We start from the raw sequence: 25,621 nt of genomic DNA, 5'->3' as shown, positions 1-25,621 counted from the left end.
GTCAAGGTAGTCGTGCGAATAATGTTGTGGTCAATGTCGAGTCAGGGTAGCCGGTGCCGAGGAAGTCGTCGTGGGGCCGCGGGCGCAAGGAGGTGCTGAGTTAGTCATGGGCATAGTGGTGTCGAAGTAGTGGTGCGCGGGGAAGTAGACGTTGTCGACGACACACCGCAACGGGTTTGCCAAGCCGGGGACACATCATGGATGAAGGCACGCATCGGTGTTGCTAGCACCCGACATGCATAGACGGACGAAGACGAAGTCGATGGAGCGCCGCTCCAGGCTTGCCAAGCCCGGGGACACGTCGTGGACGAAGGCACACATCGGTGTTGCCAGCACCAGGCATGCGTAGACTGGGACCTGCACGAGCTGTACGCCACGTCAGAGAAATCATAGAGGCCAGGAGAGAAGGACTCGACAACGGTTGTGGCACCAATCGACGTGGGGCCAATGTCACCAATAGTGGTCAGAGAATATGAAGTGGTCGGGGTAGATGACGGCGATGCTAGCGACGGGCATCTGGACGAAGACGAAGGGGGTGGACGGGCAGCGGCTATGGGGGTAGAGGCGGTGGCGGCCTAACAGGGGCGGCGGTGGTTAGGTTAGGAGCGTAGCGGCAAATGCTCGAAGTAGGCGAGGAACCCGAAAGTGTGACAAAGACCGGCACGAACAGTGACGTTCCCGCACCAAGGGAGGCGGTGCGACGCATACCACGGGAAGTCGACACACAAGGACGACGGTGGACCGTGGGCCGCGATGCCACGCCCCAAAGTGGCGACGCGGTGGTAGCAGGCGGGTCGGGGCGATGGCGGGAAGACCTCGGGGCGGCAGCGGGGACCGTGGGCCGCGGCGCTACAGCCCGAAAGGGCAGCGCATTGGCGGAGCGTGGGTCAGTGCAACTGCGGGGATGGCCTCGGGGCAGCGGTGGGGACCGCGTATCGCGGCACTACGGCCCGAAGGGGCGACGCAACAACGGCGCGTGAGTCGGTGCAGTTGCGAGAAGAACCACAAGACGACGATGCAGCGGCAGCCGTTGCTCGATCGATAGAGGGGTGCGCTGAACTCGGGGACGATCTTCACGGGACCTGCAGAGGCGCGCAAAACTGACGGGCCAGGTCGGTCGCGCGGTGTCGATGGGGTGGATCGCAGCGGTGAGCGGGTGATTAAGACGATCGCGCGCGAGGCATGGGATGCCGCTCGGTGGCGACGGAGTCTGAGATGAAGCCCCGATGACGGACGGTGTGGGACGACGTGTGGCCAAGCACGTCAACACCGGCACCCGGGTTTCCAAAGCAGCGCTGGCACCCGGGCAGTGAGGACCGAGCGACCAACGAAGTAGTGGTGCCTGAGCTCGAGCCAGCCGACGAGGCTGACACAGCCGAGGATGAGGCCGGCAAAGCAGACCACAGGACCGCCATGCAAACGCGGCATAGACGGGTGGTGATGGAGAAGCCCCGGTCAGAGCAGGGCTGCGATGGCCGGCAGAGGGTGACTGGCGGACAGACGTGCGGATGATGGTCGTGAGGGGCCGCCTATCGCGTGAGGCTGCTGGGTCAGTGAAGGAGCCGGCCGGTCGCAGCGGTGTTGGAGTTGAGGCGCACGGGGGTCGACGGCGGCGGCGGGCGACGCACCGATCTTAGATCGGGAAACCAAAGAAGTAAACATCGATCAAAACGACTGGCTAGAGAGAGGAAAACCTGGAGCAAGGGCTGAGGGAAAGAGTCTCTAGGGCAGCCGGTCAACATGAACGGTGGGCGAACCCTAGGTACGAGCGAGGCGACCCCCAGTGGCGGTCATAGAGGTCGACCACCCTGGGGGAGGCACGCGTGGCGGAAGTGGCGGGCGATGGCTCGGGTTGGATCAGTTAGGTCGATAACATGTTAGAAGAGAAAGAGGGGGATTGGTGGAATCGTTGATTGTATTGCAAGAGCATCGTGAGAATCGTTGATTGTATACATATACACTATTCCGATCACGGGATCAGAATACTATTCGGATCACAACCTGACCTACACCCGCTAGTAGTACGTTGAACTTCCGTGTGAACTAGGTTGAACTTCCACCAACATTGCCCAAATGGGGCTTGCGATATACTTTTGGAAAGCTATGGACCCCAATATCATGACCCAACTTAAATTTTTGGGAAAATATAAGCGGTTTAAGAGCAGTTTTGAAAACCGTTTTTTCTTCGCACAAAAAACGTGAATCGTATTTTCGATCGCATTTATAAACCGTTTATCGGAACGAGGCATATAATATGGCGTTGGAAAGCTGCTGCAAAACCGCTCCTTCCACATGTTGAAAGTTTTCTCTAATTCCATATGGTTAAAGAGTAATTTGAAAAAACGTAAAATTTCGTAAACCGAACAGCTGAGTTCGTTTTTTCGATGTCGTTTCTAAATGGCTAATCCAATGAGGCATATGATACGGCGTTGGAAAGCTTATGAAAATGCGCTACTTTTTCATCTTGAAAGTTTTTTTTTCTAATTTTGAATGGTTTAAGAGTAATTTAGAAAATGGTCCAAGTCCTACCGAGTTCGTATGTTTGAGCTAATTTTTCAACCGTGCTCCCGAATGCAGCAAATGATATGGCGTTGGAAAGCTTGAACAAATGCGAAACTTTTTGGTATGTATTGTTTCTCCCAATTCTTTACGGTTTTAAGTCAGTTTCGAAAATGGCGAAAAACGTATTTTCACCGTAATTTCTACAAACTTTATCGGAATGGGGCAACTAATATACCGCTGAAAAGCTACGCAAAATGCAAAACTTTTCCATGTTGATGGTTTTCTCTGAATCCTAGCCGTTTTGAAGTAATTTAGAAAACGGCGGGATCATGCGTTCTGCCTTTATCGCGAAACAGATTCTTCAAAAATGCACCGCGTGAAGAACCTGAACTTCTCGACGCATGTACCTGAAGTTCACTCTGTTTTTCACGTGATTTTTTTGCTCGTAGGTCTCCATCCACTGCTCGTAACTCTTCATCCACTCACTGGAATTGAGCAAGCGATATACCAGTGGAAAGCTGCTTTAAGAACATAACTTTCCCGTGTTGATCGTTTTTCATACTCGTGACAATTTTAAAAGTTTTTCATCTGAAATTCATTCAGCGTAGTAGTTGAACTTCATACTATTTTCACGTTCAACTTCTGTCACGTATTTCCGTTTGTAATTTTCTCATCCATTCGTCAGTGTTACACAAATGATATTCTTGTTGTACAAACCTCTCTCACAATAATTTTTAACTTATAACAACAAAACTTTTAGACTTTGCTTTTTTAATATAAAATGCACACCGAGTAGTACGTGAACTTCTGTCAGCTATCAATCTAAACTTCTCTCGGTTACATAAAAATATTTGAGTTTTTTATGAATTTTAATCTGAATTTTTATTCATTTTTTTATTAATTTTGAAACGCTCTATTTTTAAAAGTTGAACTTCTTATTATTTTATTTTAAAACTTCTTGTTTCCATTCGTAACTACGAGGAAAAATCTAAATTTTCTATAATCATCAAACTTCTCCATCTTTTTAATATGGACTTCCTTGTTTTATTTCTTAATATTTTTATGAATTTTTGAAGCGCTCTATTTTTAAAAATTGAACTTCTTGTTATTTTAATTTTGAACTTCTTTGTTTTCATTCTTTAATAATGAGGAAATTTTGAGTTTTCTATAATCATCGAACTTCTCCATCTTTTTAATATGGACTTCCTGGTTTTATTTCTTAATTTTTTTATGAAATTTTGAAGCGCTATATTTTTTAATAGTTGACCTTCTTGTTTTTAATTTTTGAACTTCTTGTTTCCTTTTTTGATAACGTTGAAATTCTGAGTTTTCTACAATCATTGGACTTCTCCATCTTTTTAATTTGGACTTCCTGGTTTTATTTCTTAATTTTGTATGATATTTTGAAGCGCTCTATTTTTTAAAAGTTGAAATTCTTGTTTTTTAATTTTTGAACTTCTTGTTTCCCTTCTTTAATAACGAGGAAATTCTGAGTTTTCTACAATCATCGAACTTCTCCATCTTTTTAATTTGGACTTCCTGGTTTTATTTTCTTTTGGTAATGAAAAAATGCTACTTTTGGATAGACATCGAGCTGCTCCGTTTTAAATTTGAACTTCTAGGTCTTTTTTAACAGAGAAAATCTTCTCATCAATCATTTTGCGTGTGTATCCATATCTTTTTCTTCTATGCGTACTGAACAAAAAGAATAGTTTCCTATGTTGTAGTCGTTGATTATTATCTATACTGAACAATAACAATCTTTCTAGACCAAAGTGAATGAGGCAAGCAAAACAACTTCGCCACTTATATCTACAAGAACTTTTTATGCTAGTTTCTCTGAGCCACAACACCATTTCTCTAAACTTCACCGCCACAACACCATTTATTTTTTCAATGCTTGGATTTTTGCTGGGAAGATCATACTAAGAGCAAGAATGACTATCTCCATTTTTCTTGGTAAAATCCGTCGTTGGCAGTAACTATATATTCATGTCTTTTTCAACAGTTAGTTACTGGTAAATCTTAACATGATTCGTGGAACATGATACCATACTCTAATCCGCAACCAACTTTGTGCAGCAGCTTAAAAGTTAAGTACAAGATGGCTAGCTCAGCTAGAGTAAACCAGCTCCGAGGGACAAATACACTTGTACCAAGTGCTCCCAAGTGCAAGAATAGGAATGCATCCACCGAGGATGGCTCACTGTCACCATGATTAGAGCTGTTACATGGAAACTGAGCTTCTTTATCAGTAAAAATAGTTCCTATGTTACACGGAAACTGGCGCAGTGCGCTTGTTCCCTAGACCGACTGTTACATGGAAACTGATGGCTCATCCCAGATGTTTGTAGTTCCTAGACTGAGCTTCTATCAGACACGACGCTGAACTTCTTCGGATCTGAAGAATTAGTAGAAGAAGAGCGGCAGAAAACCAGCTGATCACTCCATGCATCCTTGCATTGGAGGTTTCAATCACCAGCGGGAGGAGGGAGTGGGCGCCCAGGCATCGGACATTAGCGTAACTGCGCGAGGCTGTGCTTCAGGTCGTGTCCAAACCAAAGGGACAGGCGAACGTCAAGCTCAACGTCTGAAGCAAGGAAAGGAATAGTTAGGGACGATACATCAGATAGTGCTCCAGTGACATATTGTGAGAATATAATAGAAGCACCGGGGAGGGGCCTGTGGCAGGGGAGTAGGAGAGCGAAGAGCGGCGCTGACGTTGCAGTTCTGGTGGAGCAGGAGGCCGCTAGGCCGGAGTTGAGTGTCTGTTGCACTCGAGGCCAGAGTGGAGCAATGGTAGCGTCGGAGGTTGGCCAAGATGGTCCCGGGGTGGAGCAGCGGTGGTGCGGGGACTGACGGGACACAACCAACAGAATTTGTAGCATCAACATGATTCTTTCCACTGGGAGATCCATCGAACTTCTACAAATTTTTCAGCGATCTCTGTTTTTCTTCAATACACACAATTGAACTAATGCACGCGGGTAGGTTGAACTGAACTAAATTGATGGGAGGTGGCGGAAGGGGTGAGCGAGATGGCAGCAGGAGGAAGCGCACTACGTCGAGTCATTGGCTGGCGTTGTACAGGGGAGGTGCTCGGGAGAGGGGGGACGATGGGCTGCGGTGGCGGAGGGTGCTGGTCGCGCGGCGGAGCTGGAGGAGGAAGCCATGATTGTGGCCTCGCTCCACGCTCGTCGTCCCGAAGCGGTCCATGGACAGGAATCCGGAGGAAGCCGTCCATGGGTGGCTCGCCGTGGCTAGGTGGTGGAAGCTGGAGGTGGAGCCGGAGGAAGAAGACGCCGGATGAGGAAGGGGTCGTGGAAGGCAGAGGTTGGGGGCGACGGCGACGATGCCGGTGGGAGTGGATCCGAGAGCCGGCGTTGTTGGGTCGGGCGCCGTCGCGGGAGTAGGGTAGCTAGCCGGGCCACGGCAGGAGGCCGGCAGATCCTGATGCGCGGGTTGCAGGCGGCGGCGGCAGTTGGGTGGTCTGCGGCGGTGGGTGGGGTAGGGGGTCGCTAGTGGGTGGTTTGAGGTTGGGATCGAGGTGCAGGGAGGTGGGGATCGAAGTGCAGGAGGTGGGGGACAGATGGTTGGTTTTTTTCGGTCGAGTTCGGGAGGGCCTCCGCACGCCCTATATGGGCCTGACGTGATCGGAATAACTATTCTGATCCCAGGATCAGAATAGTGTTGTCCTATTCTAATAACACCCTTAAGACCTTATTCTAATAACACTTCCCCTTATTCTGATAACACCCGCCCGCCCACCACCACTCCCGCAGCCGGCGGCCACCGCGGCACCACAGCCCACCACCACCAGAACCCCGCCCTCTCCACCCCACCCAGCGCACCACCAGCCTTCCCCTGCTCCGCCTTCTAATCCCACGCACCGCCACCGCACAGAGCCATGGTCCGCCGCCCAGCTAGCTACCTTCGGCGGCCAAGCACAGGAGCCGTGACGGCCTGGATCCGGCCTCGCCTCCTCCAACCGAGCCCCCTCCCCCACCTTCCTCCCAGCCCCCTCGCCTTCCAATGCGCTGGCCTCCCCGCCTCACCACGCGCGGATCCAGCACTCCCGCAACCGACTCCACCCACAACCGCCGGATCCTTGCCGCCGCACCGCCCTGGGGCCTCACCGGCCCTGCTCTAATCAGAGGCGTTGTAGGTAGCGTGCTCTACTTCCCCCTGTGATCTCTCCAGCGCTGGATGGAGTGGGAGGTGCTCCACCTCGCGTCTCCCAGCCAGATCCATCACTGGTAAGCCTAAAAGGCATGGCCACCCCTCCTCCTTCCCTCCCACCCCATGCCCCCTTCTCCATCTCACCCACCACCACGATGTGCAGGCACCAGGAGGCCACCTACCCAGTGCCGCACCGCGTCGCCCAGGTTTCCTACATCGTGCCCAATGACGGGGTTCTGGCCACATCCTTGTCGCCAGTTTCTTCCTTGAGCTCGTTGGCCATGGGATCTGGCCGGCCCCTTCTTGGCTCCCCTCATCCTTGTCCTCTAATTGCGCAGTGACATCGACCTCACCTATGATCCCTCCGTCGATGAGGGGTTCCCACACCGACGCCCTCCCAGAGCGCGCTGAAAGAAAACCTTGAAGTTCATCCCGCACGCCCAGTGCATCTCTTTCGAAGCTCCCGTGCAGTGCGCATATGCGTTGCACTGCGCGACGGCAAGAAAAGGGAGATTGTTAGTGACGAGGGAAGCATCGGCGGCATTTGTGCTTGAGGCGTTGTGCAGTTTGCCGGCGCATTCCCCGGATGCATGCGAGGGGAGTCAAATTGTCAGGACCCCGATTCCAAGTCACATCGATCTAGCCGGTAACACCTCATATCACATTGCGGCCTCACGCACGGTATCCCCACGGGTGTCGCCTTACCATGGCCTGGGACCGTTTGCGCCTTTTGGCTCACGTATATGATAGTGTCGCTAGCATCCATATGACAAAGAACCCGGGCCGACATGGCTAGTCGTGAACCCAAAGCAGCGCAGACCTATGGAGACAGGCATACATGAATCACATCGAGCATGTCGGTCATCAGCGAGTGAATCCGGGCAGTAGCACTGGGCTAACAGGACTCCAGGGAACCCGGGCTGTAGCAGGCTAGGAAGGACTCCGGATGTCACCGCGTGACATTTCCCCAAAGGAACAGACATAGGAACGAAGTGAAACACATGCCGGCCAGTCAAGTGTCCTGAGCAGTAGTGCTGGGCTAGCAGGACTCCGGTGAACCGGGCTGTAGCGGACAACTATGGCTCGAGGAACACTAGACTACATTTCCCCATAAGAAAGGCTGCCAAGGATAAACAACTAGATTGTCGGATCCCACTCATACCAAGCATTTCAATCATGCACACAATATGCCCGATATGAGTACATACAACATGGCATCACAACAAAACTCTACAACTCAAGTACTTTATTTAAAGGCTCCAGAGAGCCATACATAACATGTTCATATAGGTAGGGGTCACATGACCCGACACTCAAGTCATACAAACATACAAGCACATGCGGAAGCAAATAGTCTGAGTACAGACACTAGAAAGCAAGAAGGCTTCTCGAAGCCTGTCTATCTACATAGGGCCCTCCATGGCCAGGATCACCACCTGGGTGGCTAGTCACTCGTCGACATCAAGTTCTACATAAAACCCATCGGAGGGGGCGGTGTTGTCGTCTGAAAATAGTAATTAAGCAAACATGAGTACAAAGGTACTCAGCAAGTCTTACATCAGAACCTACTATACATGCTCATTCTCAAGAAGGTGGTGGGGTTATTGCAGCAAGCTAGCTGACTCTTGGCTAAGCTATCCTACGGAACTCCACTAGTAAAATAGTTTTCGCACACGATTCCACTAATCACCAACACAATACTCCACCGGGGATCCTCCCTCGTCATCCTACGAGAGGGCCATCCTCGGTACTCACACTTATCTTGAGTCTTTTAGTAGTATCCATTAACTTGTCTATGAACTGTATAGGCAACCAAGTAGTCCTTTACCGCGGACGCGGCTATTCGAATAGATGATGTTAACCCTGCAGGGTGTACTTCTTCATACACACTTTCATCACTTACCGCCGTTTACACGACATGTACTCGGCAACCTTCAAGCGGAAGCCCAACGAGGGTGTCGGCCACGGCCTACCTAAACCCTCAAGTCTCTAGTCCAGGTTTATCGCCTATCCAGGTTCCATCCGCAGGGAGTCCGGCCGAGGTTTCCACATACGGCCCCGAACGATGTGAACAGGGTTCCCGAGACACCAAATGGGTGACTCGGTACACCGTGCCACGGTGTATCTACCGCAACATAGCCCACCCCTAGGGTCAGCGCTACGCACGACCGCCAACACATAACCTACAAACACCAGAGACTAATTGCAACTCCTGGACAGAGTACTAGGGTGATTAAGAAGCTGAGAGAGTCAATTAAGGATCCCAATGCATGGTAGTAGCTGATTCTTAAAATCACACATACAGATCTCGGTTCTTAGGGACGACCTCAATGAAACAACCCACCATGTACTCCTACATGGCCTCTCATCGATACCTTTACCAAAACAGTTTCAACACATCCCTCACATTACCGACTTAATCATTTCACTCTAGCCCATCACCCAGATGAACCAGACCTGACACAACTCTAAGCATAGCAGGCATAGCAAGGTAGGAATCACATACATGGCTCAATCAACTCCTACACATGCTAGTGGGTTTCATCTAGTTACTGTGGCAATGACAGGTCATGCAGAGGATAAGGGTTCAACTACCGTAGCACACAGCAGTTTGAATCGTGTTTTCTTAATGCAGTAAACAAGAGCAGAAGCAAGAACATGGGTTTGTATCGGAATGATCAATGGGTTGCTTGCCTGATGTAGTGGTAGTAGGGTACTCCCTTCAGACGGATACTCGGGGTTATCCTCGGAGGCAGAACCTACCACGAAAGTCACACTGAACATAATCAACACATGACAATATGCAACAATATGATGCATGCTATGACATGGAAAAATGAATGTGTCTTGGCCTAATGCAAGCTAAAACAGAAAGGAATGAGCTCATTTGAATCAAAGATTCAAATGTTAGTTCATTTAACATAGCCTTATTAGTGCATTATCTTATTCTTCTTAAACAGCAAGGTTAACTTGTTTTGTCATGCGTGAAACCATTACAGATGGATAGACTGAATTTTTCTGATCATTTTTCATATATAAATTGTTTGACTTGGAGCTATGGTTGATTTTCTATGATTTTTAGAAGTTTTGGCTATTTTCTGGAATTTCCTATATAAGAATAATTCCAGTAGTTGAATTAATGCGTCAGCATGACATAGGTGTGACGTCAGCGGGTCAACTGGATCGGCCAGGTGAAACCTGACTGGTGGGCCCTGTCTGTCAGTGTCTCAGCTAATTAACAGGATTAAATTAGTACTAATTAACTATCAGTGGGGCCTGGGCCCACATGTCAGTGACTAAACTAATTAAAATTAGTTAACACTAATCCTAAACTAATTAGCAGGCCGGCCCCACCTGTCATAGGCTCAGGGGGGAGTCAACCTGGGCCCACGCGTCAGTCCACGGTCAAAAGTGGTCAAACTCGCCAGCGTTTAGCCGCCGGCGAGGCCAGATGCGGCGGAGGGGCTCGGGTTTTGCACTCCGGCGACCAAAAGGACGGCGGAGACCATCTACGTGGTGCGGGGAGTGAGCCGCATCGAGTGGTGGCAGTAGGTGGAGCTGGGGTGGCCGGAGACGACGGCGGTGAGCACGTCCGCGGCGGCCGGAGTTCGGGCGAGGTCGAACTAGTCGCTAGCGGGCACGGCGAGGGGCGTGCAGGGGTGCTTTGGACTCCTGCGAGTGCGTTGAAGATGGTGGCATGCTCGGTTGCGACCCAACGTGGCTATAGCCATGACGGCGACGTGCGGTGGCGGCGGCGAGCTTCGGCTCCGTTGGCCATGGTGGTTAGAGGACGCGGACGAGCATGGGGAGAGGTGGAAACAGGTCAGTAGCTCACTGCGGTTGCAGGGGAGTGATCGGCGAGCTCGGGGAAGAGCTGGAGCGAGCGGGGCGGCGAGGGGGATCTCCAGCGACCGAGGTTGAAGACGAGATCGGTGCAGCATCTCCGGGGCGAGCGAGCACTCGGGGATGGGTCGAGGCGAAGCAGCGGACGACGGCGGAGCTTCTTGGCACGGCGAGGCAACGAGTGGACGGCGGTGGCTGCGGTGGAGCTTGTCGGCGGCGACGGCTGCGCTCGACAGGGAATGGGGAGAGAGCCAGAGAGGGGGAGAGGGCCACGGGGAGAGTAGGGAGAATGAGAGGGCGACGTGGGGGAGTGCGTGGCACTCGTAGGCGTGTCCGGGGCGTCGGTGGAAGCAGGAGGTGGCCAGCGTGTGGCCTCGGGCGCCGGCCACGCGCTTCTCGTCCTCCTGCCGAGAGGAGGAGGACGACTAGCAGGAGCCAGTGGACTGGGCCGAGCCGGTGGGCCAAGTGGGCTGCGCCAGGTAAGTCCCTGTTCTCTCTCTCTCTTTTTGTTTTTCATTTATTCTATTATTTCTGTAACTTTAGGGCTTTATTAAAAATGCCAGGGCATTTCCAAAAATCATAAAATTAATCATGGCTACTGCTTAGAATATATCCAACAGTAAACATTTTAGTTTACGATTATTTGAGCATTTAAAATATTTTATAGCATTTAAATGCCCAAATGCAAATACTATAAGAATTAATCCAATGACCTTATGATGTCCTAGAAAATGTGCACCATTTTTGTCAAAGGTTTTAACCCAAAACAAAAAAGGGGTGGGCTTTTTAGAAGGGCATTTCAGGTTCATTGAAAAAGTTTTTAGTAAACCCTAGTTGTTCCAGGGGGGTGTTGGGGGTTCTGTCATCCCCATTTCAAATTTAAGAGAAATTTAAACATGATGCACACTCTAATGCTTGAACTAGCTAGGGTGTGACACAAATGGGGGCACCGATGCCCCATGGAAGAGCAGTAGCGGCACTTTGCAGGTTAGACAATGGTAGCATTTTTTGCTTTTGATTTCTGTGTATTCAGCGCAGTGGATTCCTTAATGCAGTTCGGTGATTCAGCCATCTCTTGCTCTGTACGATGTCATGCAGTTCGCTGCTGTGATGCCTGGTGTTTGATTTTATTTTTCAGACTTGCTCACCAGGTTCCCGACAGGAGGACCACACCAAGACGTTTCTGCAGCACACCCACTTCCAGTTCAGTCGGCGGAGGGTTGAGGGCCACCAGGAGGCTGACAGTGAGCCAGCCGCAGCGTTCACTACAGCTCGGCGGCAACGATTTATGCATCAGTGTGGACTTGCAGTTCGTCGGTGATCCACTAGCGGTTGGAGCAGCAAGGGCATGCAGTCCACTATTTCCTTTTTTGTTTGTCTTTTGATGTGGTCTCGGCCAAGGACACAGTGCCTTTTCTTTTGCAGTCAATCACTTGTATTAGCACAAACTAGGATTCGCTAACATGGACAGTTTTGTTTAGCTTTGTTTTCGTTTCAGTTACAAAGAAAATCCCTACCCTGTTAAATAGTTATTAGAATATTTAATTTTGCAAAGTTCTGCTACTAGTAAATGTTATGTACAAAGTGGTTTAGGCATTTGTTTTTTTCGCGAATACGCAAAAGGTGTAACGCCCTCGATGCGGCTATATCTCCCACGTGTCGAAGCATGACTTAGAGGCATACCCGCATTGAAAGCAAGGTCGCAAGTGAGGTAATCTTCACACAGCCCATGTAATACATAAGGGAAAACGATAAATAGTTGGCTTACAATCGCCACTTCACACAATTACATGAATAAAGCATTAAACATCCAAATACAATCAGGGCCCGACTACGGAGCCAAAATAAAAGAAGAACCCCAAAAGCGACAAGGTTCCCTGATCGACCCCAACCGGGCTCCACTACTGATCAACTAGAACGGAACAACACAAAGGACAAGATCTTCAACGAGCTCCTCCTTGAGCTTGGTTGCGTCACCTGCTCTGTATCATCGGCACCTGCAAACTGGTTTTGGAAGTATCTGTGAGTCACGGGGACTCAGCAATCTCGCACCCTCGCGATCAAGACTATTTAAGCTTATGGGTAAGGTAAAAGGTATGAGGTGGGCTGCAGCAAGCGACTAGCATATATGGTGGCTAAACATACGCAAATGAGAGCGAGAAGAGAAGGCAAAAGCACGGTCGAACAACTATGATCAAGAAGTGATCCTAGAACAACCTACGCCAAACATAACTCCAACACCGTGTTCACTTCCCGGACTCCGCCGGAAAGAGACCATCACGGTTACACACGCGGTTGATGTATTTTAATTAAGGTCAACTTCAGGTTTTCTACAACCGGACGTTAACAAATTCCCATCTACCCATAACCGCGGGCACGACTTTCGAAAGTTCAATCCCTGCAGGGGTGTCCCAACTTAGCCCATGACAAGCTCTCACGGTCAACGAAGGATATTCCTTCTAGCGGGAAGACCCGATCAGACTCGGAATCCCGGTTACAAGACATTTCGACAATGGTAAAACAAGTCCAGCAACACCGCCCGAATGTGCCGACAAATCCCGATAGGAGCTGCACATATCTCGTTCTCAGGGCACACTCAGATGAGACATCCTACGAGTAAAACCAACCCTCAAGTTGCCCCGAGGTGGCCCCGCAGTCTACTCGGTCGGACCAACACTCAGAGGAGCACTGGCCCGGGGGGGTTAAAATAGTGATGACCCTCGAGAGAGCGACTCCCAAGGGAAAAGTAGGTGGTGGTGAGGCAAATGGTAAAACCAAGGTTGGGCATTGCTGGAGGAGTTTTATTCAAGGCGAACTGTCAAGGGGTTCCCATAATAGCCAAACCGCATAAGGAACGCAAAATCCGGGAACATAACACCGATATGACGGAAACTAGGGCGGCAAGAGTGGAACAAAACACTACGCATAAGGCTGAGTCTTCCACCCTTTACCAAGTATATAGATGCATTAATTAAATAAGATATATTGTGATATCCCAACAAGTAAACAATGTTCCAACAAGGAATGATCTCCATGTTCCAACAAGGAACAAACTTCAATCTTCACCTGCAACTAACAGCGCTATAAAGCAAAGCGGTAACATAGCCAAACAACAGTTTGCTAGGACAAGGTGGGTTAGAGGCTTGGTTCAACAATATGGAAGGCATGATAAGCAAGTGGTAGGTATCGCAGCATAGGCATAGCAAAAGAGCGAGCATCTAGCAAGCAAAGATAGAAGTGATTTCGAGGGTATGGTCATCTTGCCTGAAATCCCGCAAGGAAGAAGAATGAGTCCATGAAGAAGACAAATGGACGTAGACAAACGGGTCCTCACAATCACGACGTTACCGGAAAACAACCCGAAGAAGCAACACCGGAAAGAAGCACACAACATAGTAAACAACCACAACATAAACATGGCATGATGCACAACCAAGTATGATGCATGTCCGGTTTAATGAAGCATGGCATGGCAATATGCACAAACAATCCTACAAATTAAGTGGAGCTCAATATGCAACAAGTTGCATATTGACGAAACACCACGACAAGTTATTTAGTTCGATCTCGTTTATGTACCCAACAATATGAAATGTTGTTAAACATGGCAAGAGGGTGAAGCAAAGTAAAACTACCTATCTAGTCAAGGTTAAATGAGGCCGGAAGCAACGAACAACAATTCCGGTAAATCCCTATATGCATATATTAGGTTTGGTACTGTTCTGCCCTAAACACAATTTTAGAGTTGTTAAACATGCAAAGTAAGTCCACCATGTTAAACTAGGCATTTTTCCACCCCATTTACATATAAAGTTTATTAAATTTGGATCTACGGTTATTTAGTTATGGAATAAATCATTTTAGCATGTTATTTGAGCAAATTTAAACAAACAACATTTTAAGCATTTTAAACATAGATGAAAGTTGGATATTATTAAACAAGATTAAATTCTAAGCAAGTTTCATATTTAAAGTTTTTACATATGATGCACCATTTGTGAGATATTAAAAGCATGAAGGCTAAGGGGTTTTCTGTAAATCTGCAAACTCCTGGATAAATAGATAAATTCGTCCCGAGGAAAAAAAACTATATGGGCCGAAACTGGCTAGCCCAACAGGAGGAAAAGAAAGAAAAACAAGAGGAGCGCTGGGGCAGCTCACCCATGGGCCAAGCCCAGTCGGAGGAAGAGGCGGCCGCGAAGGGAGGTGCTAGTAGAGGCGGTCCACTGGGCCTCATTATCTGGCACTGGAGGGAAGCGATCAACGCGGTGCGCTCGTCGTCTCCAGACGAACAGGGGAAGATCGCGACAAGGCGTCGCGGGGAGGACGAGGTCGCCGGCGCTAGCAGACTTCGGCGGCGAGAGGAGTTTGGGAAGGCGGTGACTGAGGTGACGCCCTCGGTTTTCAGCAGCCGTTGAGGACGATGCAGAGGCGATGCGGTGAACGCACAAGCGAGCGGGACGAGGCGCTGTTGATGTTCGCTGCAGGGGAAGCAGAGGCTGGCGACGGGCGATGGCGAAGCAATGGGGCCGCGTGCATGAGGGCTGGAGGCGAAGCAACGGACTTGGCGCGGGGACGACCCGATCCGAGGCGGGGAGGCACGGGCTTGTCTGGTTCCCGGCCGGATCCGGGTCGATGTGACTCCATGGTGCGGCGGCAATGGCGTTCCCTGGTGCAGCACAAGAAAGAGAGAGGGAGATCATGAGAAGAGAGGCCATGGCAGGGGAAAACAGAAGGAGGGGAAGGTGAGGAGGAGGAGAGGCACGGCCTTGGGACCCAGCGTCCATGGCGGAGGAGCTGCTGTGGGAGCTCGGGATGGAGTTGGTGGCGTGCGAGGCGGCAACTGAAGCTGGCCACGACGATGAGGTTTTCAGGCGCAGGATAAGCGAGGGAGGCCGGAGTTGGGCGCAGGTGGGTCACGAAGACGGGCCGAGTGGGCACTGCTCCTGTCAGCGCGCCATGGCTCCTGTCCTGCGACGGTTCAGAGAGAGGGAGAGAAACGCGTGAAGGGAAGAAAAAAACAGAGGGAGGAAGGAGAATTAAGGGGATGCGGCGAGGGTCCTGGCATGATTGCAGCGGCGGAGCTTGCTGTCATCGATGGCTGCACAAGTGGCAGCGGCCATGGGGAGGGATGGATCGAGGGGAGGAGGTTGACTGCGAGGGGATCGATGGAGGTAGGTCGCGGCGCTGGGTTGGCTCGGGAAGGAGTGAGGGGATCCCGAGGAAGATTTTTTGGTGCGGCGGCGGCAGGGAGGGACAAACCTCCTATGTTTTAGGGTTAGGCTAGATTAGGTGAGGTTGGGCTATAAATATAAGGAAAAGAGGGAGTTTGGATCATCCGATCAAAATTGGACGGTTCAGAAAGAATAGGCTAGGGAGTCCAAATAATAAAACAGTGACGTTTTGTAGACGTTTGGGGATGATCCGGACACAATGGTGGCGACAGTCCGGGTCGGGTCCGGGGAAGTTTCGGACGCGCACATGAGGGGTCGGTTGGAACTTTTGTGCTGTGCAGAAGGGCTGGAGCTGAGAGAAGAGAAGAGAGAGAGGCCCAGCGACTGTTTCCGGAGACCGAAAACGTCCGACGTTTGACCAACTATAATGTCGCTATAGTTATCCATTGGGGCATCAAACAGACTCCTAATGCGATGAAACTTGGCAGGCGGCCTACCTACTCTAAAATAAGACTGCACGCCAACTCTCATCCCATTCCAAGAACATTTTCCGGCCACTTATAAAATACTATCTCGGACATGCCGCGGGCGCGTGCAAGTGTGTGTGGGCTCAGAACGGGCAACAGACGAAACGAGGAGATCGGGACGGATGCAAGTTTCAAAAACATGATGATGCAATGCACATGATGACATGACAAGATGCAACACGCAAGCAAATGACATGGCAACGATGGCAAATAACTGGAAGACACCTGGCACATCGGTCTCGGGGCGTTACAAAAGGCTTGCGTATCATTGCATTGATAGGTAGAGAGAGTTCATACAAGGTTTCCCAAGGATTACAAGGGGAGAGGCTAGCCAACATGTACACAGGGATGGTATGGTAGGATAGCTTGGACGCAAGCAGAGGTGGTGCTTCGGCCACCATTGCTAGCCGAATTCTATGTCTTCGGGATGATCTGCGCCAAGTGCGTGGCACCCGCGCGTGCCCGTAGCCTTGCCTCATCTCTGATCTCGTTGATGGCGCGGCAAACTGAGGGTCGATCACCGTCGAAGGCGCAACCGTTGCGGTGTTTCCAGAGCCACCAGGCAGTGAAGATGGTGATGGAGGCGAGCCCGCGTCGAAGACAGCGCAGAGAGTCGGCGATGGCAGCGGCGAGCCAGTTGGCATATTCATCGTCGCGGCTCGGGATCGTGGCTGTGGATCGACACCAGGAGAGTACCTTGTGCCAAACCTGGCGGGAGAAGGAGCAGCCTGCGAGCAAGTGCTGCATGGTCTCGGGCTCTTGATCACAGAGCAGGCATTGGGGCTCATGAGGCAGGTCGTGGCGCGCGAGGCGATCAGTCGTCCAGCAGCGGCCTAGCAGGGCAAGCCAAATGAATAGCTTGATGCATAGTGGAGCCCAGGTACACCAGGTGAGACGCCAGTGCGGGTCTTCAATGGATCCAGAGAACATGGCTTGGTAGCAGGAGCTCGCGGAGTAGGAGCCGGAGCTAGTCCAGCGCCAGGAGAGCCTGTCTGGCTCGTCGGAGAGCGTCACAAGGCGCAGGCGACGCTAGAGGGTGACGTACTATGTGGCCATCTCGATGCCCAGCGCCCCATGGATGTCCGCGATCCAGGCGCGCTTGTGCAACCCATCCCACACGGAAAGAGACTTGCAGCGCCACTTGGAGACCCTGCCGTGGACCAATGGCGCGATGTCGGAGATGCACTGGCCATCGAGCCAGTGATCCTCCCAGAACTTGCAGTTGCGCCCATCGCCAATGCGCCAGCTAGTGGAGGCCCGGAAGATAGCTTGAACCTCAGAGGCATGGGGGATGTGTACGTGCTGCCATGGGCGCGATGGGTCCGTCTTTTGTAGCCATAGCCATCGGGTGCGCAGAGCGACGCCCGCAAGGTGGAAGTCCGGTAGGCCCAGGCCACCCAGGGCGATGGGACGGCAGACGCGGCGCCAGTTGACGAGGCAGTGGCCGCTACTTGCATCTTTGCGTCCGTGCCAAAGGAAGCAGCGGAGGAGGCGGTTGATCTGCTTGAGGACAGTCGGGTTGATGGCCAAAGCGAGGAGCGTGTGCACCGGCATTGCCGCGAGCACGTGGCGACAGAGCGCCACGCGGTCACCACGCGACATCATAGATGCCCACCAGGGGGAGAACCTGTGCTCGAGCTTGATGATGATCGGTTGCAGCGTAGCGGTGCTGACCTTGTGGATGGAGAGCGGGAGGCCGAGGTATGTAGTGGGGAACTCTTTGATGGGGCATGCAAGTGGGATGCGATTGCGAGACGTTCCTTAGGCGTGCACCGAATCGGGGAGGCCGCACACTTGTTGAAGTTGGTGTACATCCCAGACTCATTGCCGAAGAGGGTGAGCAGCCGGCGGACGGCCGAGAGGTCTTGTTTGTCAGGCTGGCAGAAGACGACCACGTCGTCGGCATAGAGTGAGATACTCGAGGCCATGTGGCGCGAGGTAAGGCGTTGAAGCACGCCTCCAGTGACGGCACGGCAGATCAAGTTGTTGAGGGTGTCGATCACCAAGACGAATAGCATGGGGGAGAGGGGGTCCCCCTGCCCAAAACCGCACATATGGAGGATTGGCGGCCCTGGGGTGCCGTTGACGAGGGTGCACGTGCTCGCCGTGCCAAGGAGGATGCAAACCCATTCGCGCCATCACCGACCGAAGCCAAGGTGGCGGAGGGTGTCCAGCAGGAAGGCCCAGAAGACCAAGTCGAACATGCGGACAATGTCGAGCTTGAGCATGACGCGCGGCTGCTTGAGGTTGTGGAGTTGCCGCGCCGTTTGCTGGACGAGCAGGAAATTATCGTGAATGCATCTGCCCACGATGAACGCGCTTTGGTTGGTGGAGACCATGTCGCCGAGCCTGGGTGCAAGACAAAGGGAGAGCACTTTGGCGAAAAGCTTGGCGAACAGATGGATCAGGCTTATGGGACGGAAATCCGCGAGCGTGGTGGCGTCCGGTTTCTTGGGCAGCAAGGTAATAAGCGCCTCGTTGAGCCGCTGGAAGCGATGACCATTGAGATTGTAGAGCTTGTTGAACGCGTCCACGAAGTCCGCCTTGATCGTGGGCCAAGACGCGCAAAGGAACTCGGAGGTGAACCCGTCTGGTCCCGGCGCTCTCCCCTTGGGCATGCACTTGATGGCCTCCCAAATTTCGTGCTCAGAGAACGGGGTGTCAAGTTGTTGCAAGTCGAACGTGCGCGGGTCGAGGCTGTCCAGGTCGATGGAGGAGAGCCTCTCCCGGGCGGAGCCGAGGATGTCAGAAAAGTGTGTGTGCGCGGCCTCCGTGATGGTAGCCTGCCCGGAGATAGTGGCGTCGCCCACCTTGAGCTGCAGGATCATGTTCTTTTTGGAGCGCTGCGCTGCATGGAGACGGAAGAAGGCCGGGTTTGTGTCGCCGCCTTTGAGGTAGTTGAACCACGCGCGCTGCCTGGCGATGGATCGATCGAGCGATGCGAGGCCGATGTAGGACGCCTTGAGTTGGCAGCGGAGCCACGTCTCGGCCGTCGAGAGCTGCCGGAAGTCTTGTGCTGCGTCGAACCGGGCGATGAGCTCACGGGCGACGGCGAGCTGGAGGGAGATGTTGCCGACAGTCTTGGCGCTCCAACGCTGGAGGTGCTTGGCGGTGGCCCGCATGCGAGCATAGATGCGTCGAAAAGGGTCCGGCTCGTCAGCAGCGGAGGCCCACGCCTCAGCGACGGCATCGTGGTAGCCCTGAAGCTTGGGCCAGAACCTCTCAAAGTGGAACCGTCTGTGTCCGGCAGAACGCGGCATAGAATCGAGGATGAGGGGCGCGTGATCGCTAGCCGCGGAGGATAGGCAGCGCAACATACAGCTTGGGTGGTTGACCTCCCAACCCGCACTGCAAAGGACCCTGTCGATGAGCTCAAGCGTCGGGGCGTCACGCTCGTTTGACCATGTGTATCTCCGGCCGTGGAGATAGATGTCATGGAGCTCCTCGTCGGCGATGAAGCACCGGAAGCGTCGCATGGAAGCACGGTGTAGGTTTCCGTTGTTCTTGTCATCAGGGGATATGATCATGTTGAAGTCGCCCCCTATGAGCCACGGGCCATTGCAAGTGGAGCGCGTGTCATGAAGATCTGAGAGGAACTCTATTTTGGCGGTCTCGTCGTTGGGTCCATAGACGCCGGTGATCCACCAGTGCGGGCTACCATCTAGAGGGGAGATGAGAGCATTGATGAAATGTGTGCCAATCGTGGGATGCGCGATGGACACGAGGTCGTCCTGCCATGCGAGGAGGATGCCGCCTCGGGTTTCTGTGGACGGGAGAAAGAGGAAGTTGCGGAAGGCCTGCCCACAAGATTCGGTGACAATGGACGACGAGACGGTAGAAAGCTTCGTTTCTTGCAAGCATGCAATTGAGGGGGTGGCAAGGAAATAACGGAGCGCACGGCCGAACATTTAGCAGGGCAGTTCAGACCCCTGACGTTCCAAAAAATAGCACGTTGGGTGTAATCCATCAGCAACTGGTTGGGGGCTCCGAGAGGAACGGCGCAGGGCACGGCTAAGCCTCGGCGATCAACAGCGCCGTGGTGGCCGGAGGTGAAGAGGAGCTGGGCGGCACCCTCCAACTGTGGTAGTCGGCAAGCGTGGCGATTGTGTCGGCGACCAGGGGCTTGTCAAACATGCGCGCGTATCTGTCCAGAACTGCGCCGGAGAGGGGCTCGTCGTCGTGTAGTAGCCCAAGGCGTCGAAGGAGGACGCGTTTGGCCTTCATTTCGGAATTGTAGCCGCGGTTGGCCTTGGCGATGCAGTCGCTCCTGTGTGGGGTGAAATCTAGAGGAACTTCACGGCGTCGGCGGCGAGGAGCAGGCAGTGGAAGGATAGGGGTCGGCGCGCACTGGACGGAGGACGCGAACCATTCCAGGGCCTCCTCAGCCACACGATCGGGATCGCCACCGTTGGTGGAGCATGGTGCAGTGATAGGGCCGGGGCCCACAGCCGTGGAGCAGGAGGGCACGAGGGAGCAAGCGGTGGGGGGAGCAATGATTAGGGCACGACATGATTGGGGGGCAGGATCCGCGTCGTGGACGCTGATTGGTTCCGTGACCACCACATTGTTGGGAGCAGTCGTCGGGCCCGCAGGGACAGATCGGCCACAGGCGAGCGGGCTGGAATTGGCGCAGTGCTGCTCAGGTGGCCCATCCGTGACAGCTGCGCGGTCGGGTGTGTCGGGATTGGCCGCGACAGGGCCCGTAGGGGATCCGAGGCATGGACCGGGGTGGGAGCCGAGCGGTGATTGGTTCCCGCAGTCAGGGTGCGGGGGAGATCGAGGGGAGCCGCTGTCTTGGCGCAGCAGGGATTTGTCCTGGTGCGGCGACCGTGTCAACAGAGCAGGTGAGGCGGGGCCCGGAGATGACGAGGGCCCAGCGTGGCTGGCCCGGGCGTGCATCCCAGAGACCCCTTGGGCGATGGGTGGCCCAGCAGACAGCGGTGGAACAGTGGGCGGGTGGGCCCCAAAGGATCCCCTGCCAGCCACAGAACGGAGGGCGCGTTCAGCGGTGGTCGGCGTGCTCGGCCGGACCCGGGCCCCCGCGGGTCGGTGGCACCGGACGCCGTGGGAAGGAGTGGCGCTGCGGCCAAGCAGGGGAGAGGGGGGAGGGCTGGCGAGAGGCTGCCCCGTCATTGTCGCCAGAGCTGTCCGGGGCGCGCGCCGGGCCATGCGCAGGCGCAGGGGCCGGGAGGCGGAAGTCCTCGGAGAGCGTGACGAAGATCTGAACCGGCTTGCGCAGCGTGTGGAGAACGAACCGCTCCGCGCGGTCAGGATCTGCATCCGCCTCAACAGCGTCGGGCTCTGGGAGAAGAAGGTCGGCGAAGCGGGGGATGGCATCGGGGTTGGCGGTCCAAGCAGAGAACTTGAACTTATACATGTCCGAGCCGTCGCGGGTGGCGGGGTGCAGGTGCTCAATGTCGAGGTACGGGGCGAGCAAGGTCTCCACGGCGGAGCGGTGCCACGCTTGGTCAGGCATCCCAGTGATTTCGACCTTGACGCGGAAGCGCAGCTGGACGGGCTCGCAGCCGGCGGCGCGGCTCCAAGGGTGGATGATGAGGCGAAAGCGCGGGGATTGTGGCGGGCGCAGCCCCACCCTGGCGCGCGCATCGGCGGTGGAGAACTTGAGGAGGAACTCGTCGCGCCCATGGCAGATGACGGAGAACTCATCATCGGTAAGACCTCACTTGGTGCGCAGCAGGGCGGCCACCTCCTCACGCGGGATACCCGAGCGGTTGCCGGCAAGGGTGGCCACGAGTGCGCGTTCAGCGAGCTCGTTCTCGGCAGCGATGAGACGCGGCATGCGGGGGAGGTAGCACAGCGCGGCCGCGGGGCAGAGGGCCGGGTGGCCCGAGAGGAGGACCGGCGTCGTGCTGGACGTGGCGGAGGTGCCGTCGGGGGAGGAGGCGGAAGGCGAGGGCGGCAGAGGCGGGGACGAGGACCGGCCCCCACACCCGGAAGACACGGGGTGGCTTGGGCCGGCTACACTCGAGCCCGAGCGAGCGGGGGATGCCGCACCGAGGCGCGGTGGCGATTCCCGGTGGCGCTTGAAGGGTGGCTCGGCGGAGGAAGCCGGGGAGCGGGGAGCGGTGCAGTCACGCGCAACATGGCCGGGGAAGCGGCAGCGGCGGCAGCAAATGGCGCGCCGGCACTCCGAGCGCGGGGTGGCTCGTGCTGTAGCAGCGAGGGCACTCTCTAGGGGAGGACGGCGGCGGGCGGGGGCGCCGCCCAGAGGAGGGGTTCACGCGACAGCGCCGCGGCGAACGTCGGCGCGGCCGCTTGCGACCGCGGGCCTCTTCCCACGGCTCGTCGGAGGGGGCGGCGTCGCCCCCGGCGGTGACACGGCAGATCTCGGACCGGATGCCAGGACGCGCCATCGGCGGCGAGCCGCCCTCGGAAGATGCGAGGGGCTTGGCGCAGAGGGTCGCGCGGTAGGAGCTGAAGTGGCCGGGGAGTCCAGATCTGGCAGGCGACGGGAAAGGGCTGGAGTCAAGCCAGCGGAGCTCGCGGCCACGGCCGGTGGAGGGGGACGGGGAGCCCATGGGGGCGTGGGTGGAGGAGCCGGAGCGGCGGCCCCCGAGGTTGGTGGGCGCCGGGGCCGGAGTGGCCGTTGGCGCGGAGCGGCGGAGCGAGCGAGGGCTAGGCGGAGAGCGAGGGCTCTTTTGGGAAGATCTCAGGAAGATAAAACCTCAGATGATTTTGTGATGTGAAAAAATGAGATATATGTCTGTTAGTTGATGACATTGACACTTTTTTAGTATATGTCTATACAAAGTAATACTAATTGATGGCTTTTGGTTATCTGGAGATTAAGAAGTTCTAAAGATGGGTTTAAACATGCAGCTCGCTAGCTCATTGCACGCGGTTCCTTTGGCACGGGCAAGTAGTACACGGCCACACCCGATGCTTCTGTCTCCGGTAGTTATCAAATGTATTCAGCAACTACGGCAGCAAAAGCTTGGTCTCCGGTAAGCTCCTTGGACATCTCCCCTGTTTTGTTCCTTGCCTGAATTACTATCTTCAGTTTGGTCAGATTTAATGCTAACATACTATGTTAACGCCATCATCCAAAAAAATTATGCCTATGTTTTCTATAGCTAGACTAGAAATTATGGAACCGATTGCATCTTGTTGCCGGAAAGAGGTAATAATACAAGTTCTTCAGACCGGGTAGTGTTTTCACCTGAGAAGTTGATGGGAGTGTTCACTATCCCATCACACGCGGTTTTGGCAGTGCGGGCAAGCAGTACACGGTCACGCCTCCATCAAAGTGGTGCAGCTCGGTGCTCATGGCCGGACAATTTGCAACAACAAAAGCTTGGTCTACGGTCTGCTCCTTGGACATCTCCCCTATTTCTTTCCTTGCTCCAATTTACCATCTTTAGTTTTGTCAGATTTGATGCTCGCATACTCTGTTAACGCCATCGTCCATCATTTTGTTGCCTATATTCTCTACAGCTAGACTGGCAACAATGGAACCGATTGCATCTTGCTTCCAGAAAGAGGTAATAATACAAGGAGTTCTTTGGACCGTGTAGTGTTGTCACCTGAGAAAGGGATGGGAGTTTAGACTGAAGATAACACGATTGGTACTTTGCTTAGTCTCACAAGGATGCGGAACCCAAGCCCATATAGAAGTTACGTGCATGCACCGCTAGGCTGCTAGCCACTTGGACTTGTGGAGTTTCTCAAAAGAAAAAATGGACTGGTGGAGCCATGGGCTGGGCATGCGAATGCATTAAATAGTTCATGGCCAAACCACCCTCTTGCTCGCTCTTCGTTGATAATATTGTATTTGCTTTTTTGAGAGCTGATGATATTGCGTTGTTGTGAGCACTTACTACAGTTCATTCCAAACCGCTCGGTCCATGCCACTCGACGAAGGCCCATAATTGAAGTTTGCTGAGGTATGGTGTGCGGTTCATTAGTGAGGTATTGCGGTTTGTGACTTGGCGGAGACGACCGCACACCAACAACAGTTTGCCTTTGCGTTTAACTACTCCCATCCGGGAGGCTCACTACAAGTTTGTTCTATTTTGAGGGGAGATGCAGGCCGCTCGCATTTTTGTCCTTTTGTTTTCTTTCTACTAGGGGAGAATGGGATTTATTTTATTTTGTTTTGTTTCCTCCAGAATGTGAGGAAAAAAACATTGAATGCAGTTGCTCGCAAGGCTTTGTTGTTCGCTCGCCTTGTCCTTCCATCATTGTGCGTGTTCGTTGAGTTCATCTAGGTGGTTCACTTTGTAAAAAAAAAAAAGAGAAAAAAATTCCCATGAAAGGTTCACTTCTTTTAATAATGCACTTTGTAAGAGTAAGGAGACGTGAGCGTGTGCAATTTGTGTAGCAGCTTATTACCCCTCTGTATGAAGTGCAATTTGTTTCGTGTGTTGAGTCGATTACATCTACGCTTGCAGTGTGTTTGGTCCTCGGATGTGGTTCACTTTTGAGAGTGATGCTGTTCACTTGCCCCAACATGCAAATGCAAAAAAAATAGCAAAACAACAAGATGCTAATGCGGTTCACTTTGATATATGCCGCGGCTCACTTGCCCTTGTCTTTGCGGTCCACTCTCGTTCATAAAAGAAAGTTGAAAAAAAGACAACGAAAACTTTTGCGAGAAAGTTTATGTCCGACAAAAAGAAATCATGAAGTTCACTTAACTGCCTGCTGCAGTGCGGTTTTTCGTTTGAAGTAGTGCGTTCTTTTGTTCGATGAAGTACACAAGATGATTTTGGTCTTGCGGAAAACAGAGTGTCCGCTTTTCGATAAATTTAAAACTGCTCTTAAATCGTAAGGATTAGAGAGGGTTCTCCACATGAAAAAGTTGCATCTCGTCGATATCTTTCCAACGGCATATCGTTTGAATCATTTTGACAACCGGTTTGTAAAAATTTCGCGAAAAACAGCCGATGCCACTCGTCGTCCGCCGCATGATTTTCAAAATTAACTAAAAACCATAAGAAATCTCAAAAATATTTCAACATATGAAACTTGCGCCTCGCCCGTAGCTTTCCAACGGTGTATCACACGCTTCGTTTCGACAAACGGTTCAAAAACTAGAGCGGAAATAGTATCGAAAATTTGAAAAAAAAAAAATCAAAAAACAGAATTTCGCGATTTAGTAAATTTGAAACTCCTCTTAAATCGTAACGAATTAGAGAAAAGAATAGTTATGAAAAAGATGCGCCGCAGCGATATCTATCCAACGGTGTATCATTTGCCTTATTCCCGCAAGCGGTTTAAAAAAACGCGAAAAAACGCTCGCTGCCACTCGTTGTGGGCCGCACCGTTTTTGAAACTGCTCTTAAACCGCAGGGAATCTCGAAAAGTGTTCAACAAGGCGAAGTTGCGCCTAGTTTGTAGCTTTCCAACGGTATATTACATGTCTCGTTCCGATAA

The 25,621-nt window shown here is 52.8% G+C and overlaps 1 protein-coding gene across 1 annotated transcript; it reads right to left on the bottom strand.

The window, feature by feature from the left end:
- Positions 1–16,639: 16,639 nt before the first annotated feature.
- On the bottom strand, positions 16,640–17,155 carry LOC147976026 (uncharacterized). Its single transcript, XM_087520689.1, has one exon. It carries the CDS (start codon positions 17,153–17,155, stop codon positions 16,640–16,642), a length of 516 nt encoding a protein of 171 aa, XP_087376815.1.
- Positions 17,156–25,621: the final 8,466 nt, after the last annotated feature.

The sequence above is a fragment of the Triticum urartu genome, chromosome 4A (genome assembly GCF_056163025.1).
Source record: "Triticum urartu cultivar PI428250 chromosome 4A, HENAU_Tu73, whole genome shotgun sequence".
NCBI lineage: Eukaryota > Viridiplantae > Streptophyta > Magnoliopsida > Poales > Poaceae > Triticum > Triticum urartu.
The sequence above is the reverse complement of the archived record's forward strand: the minus strand, read 5'-3'. Positions and strand labels throughout refer to the sequence as shown.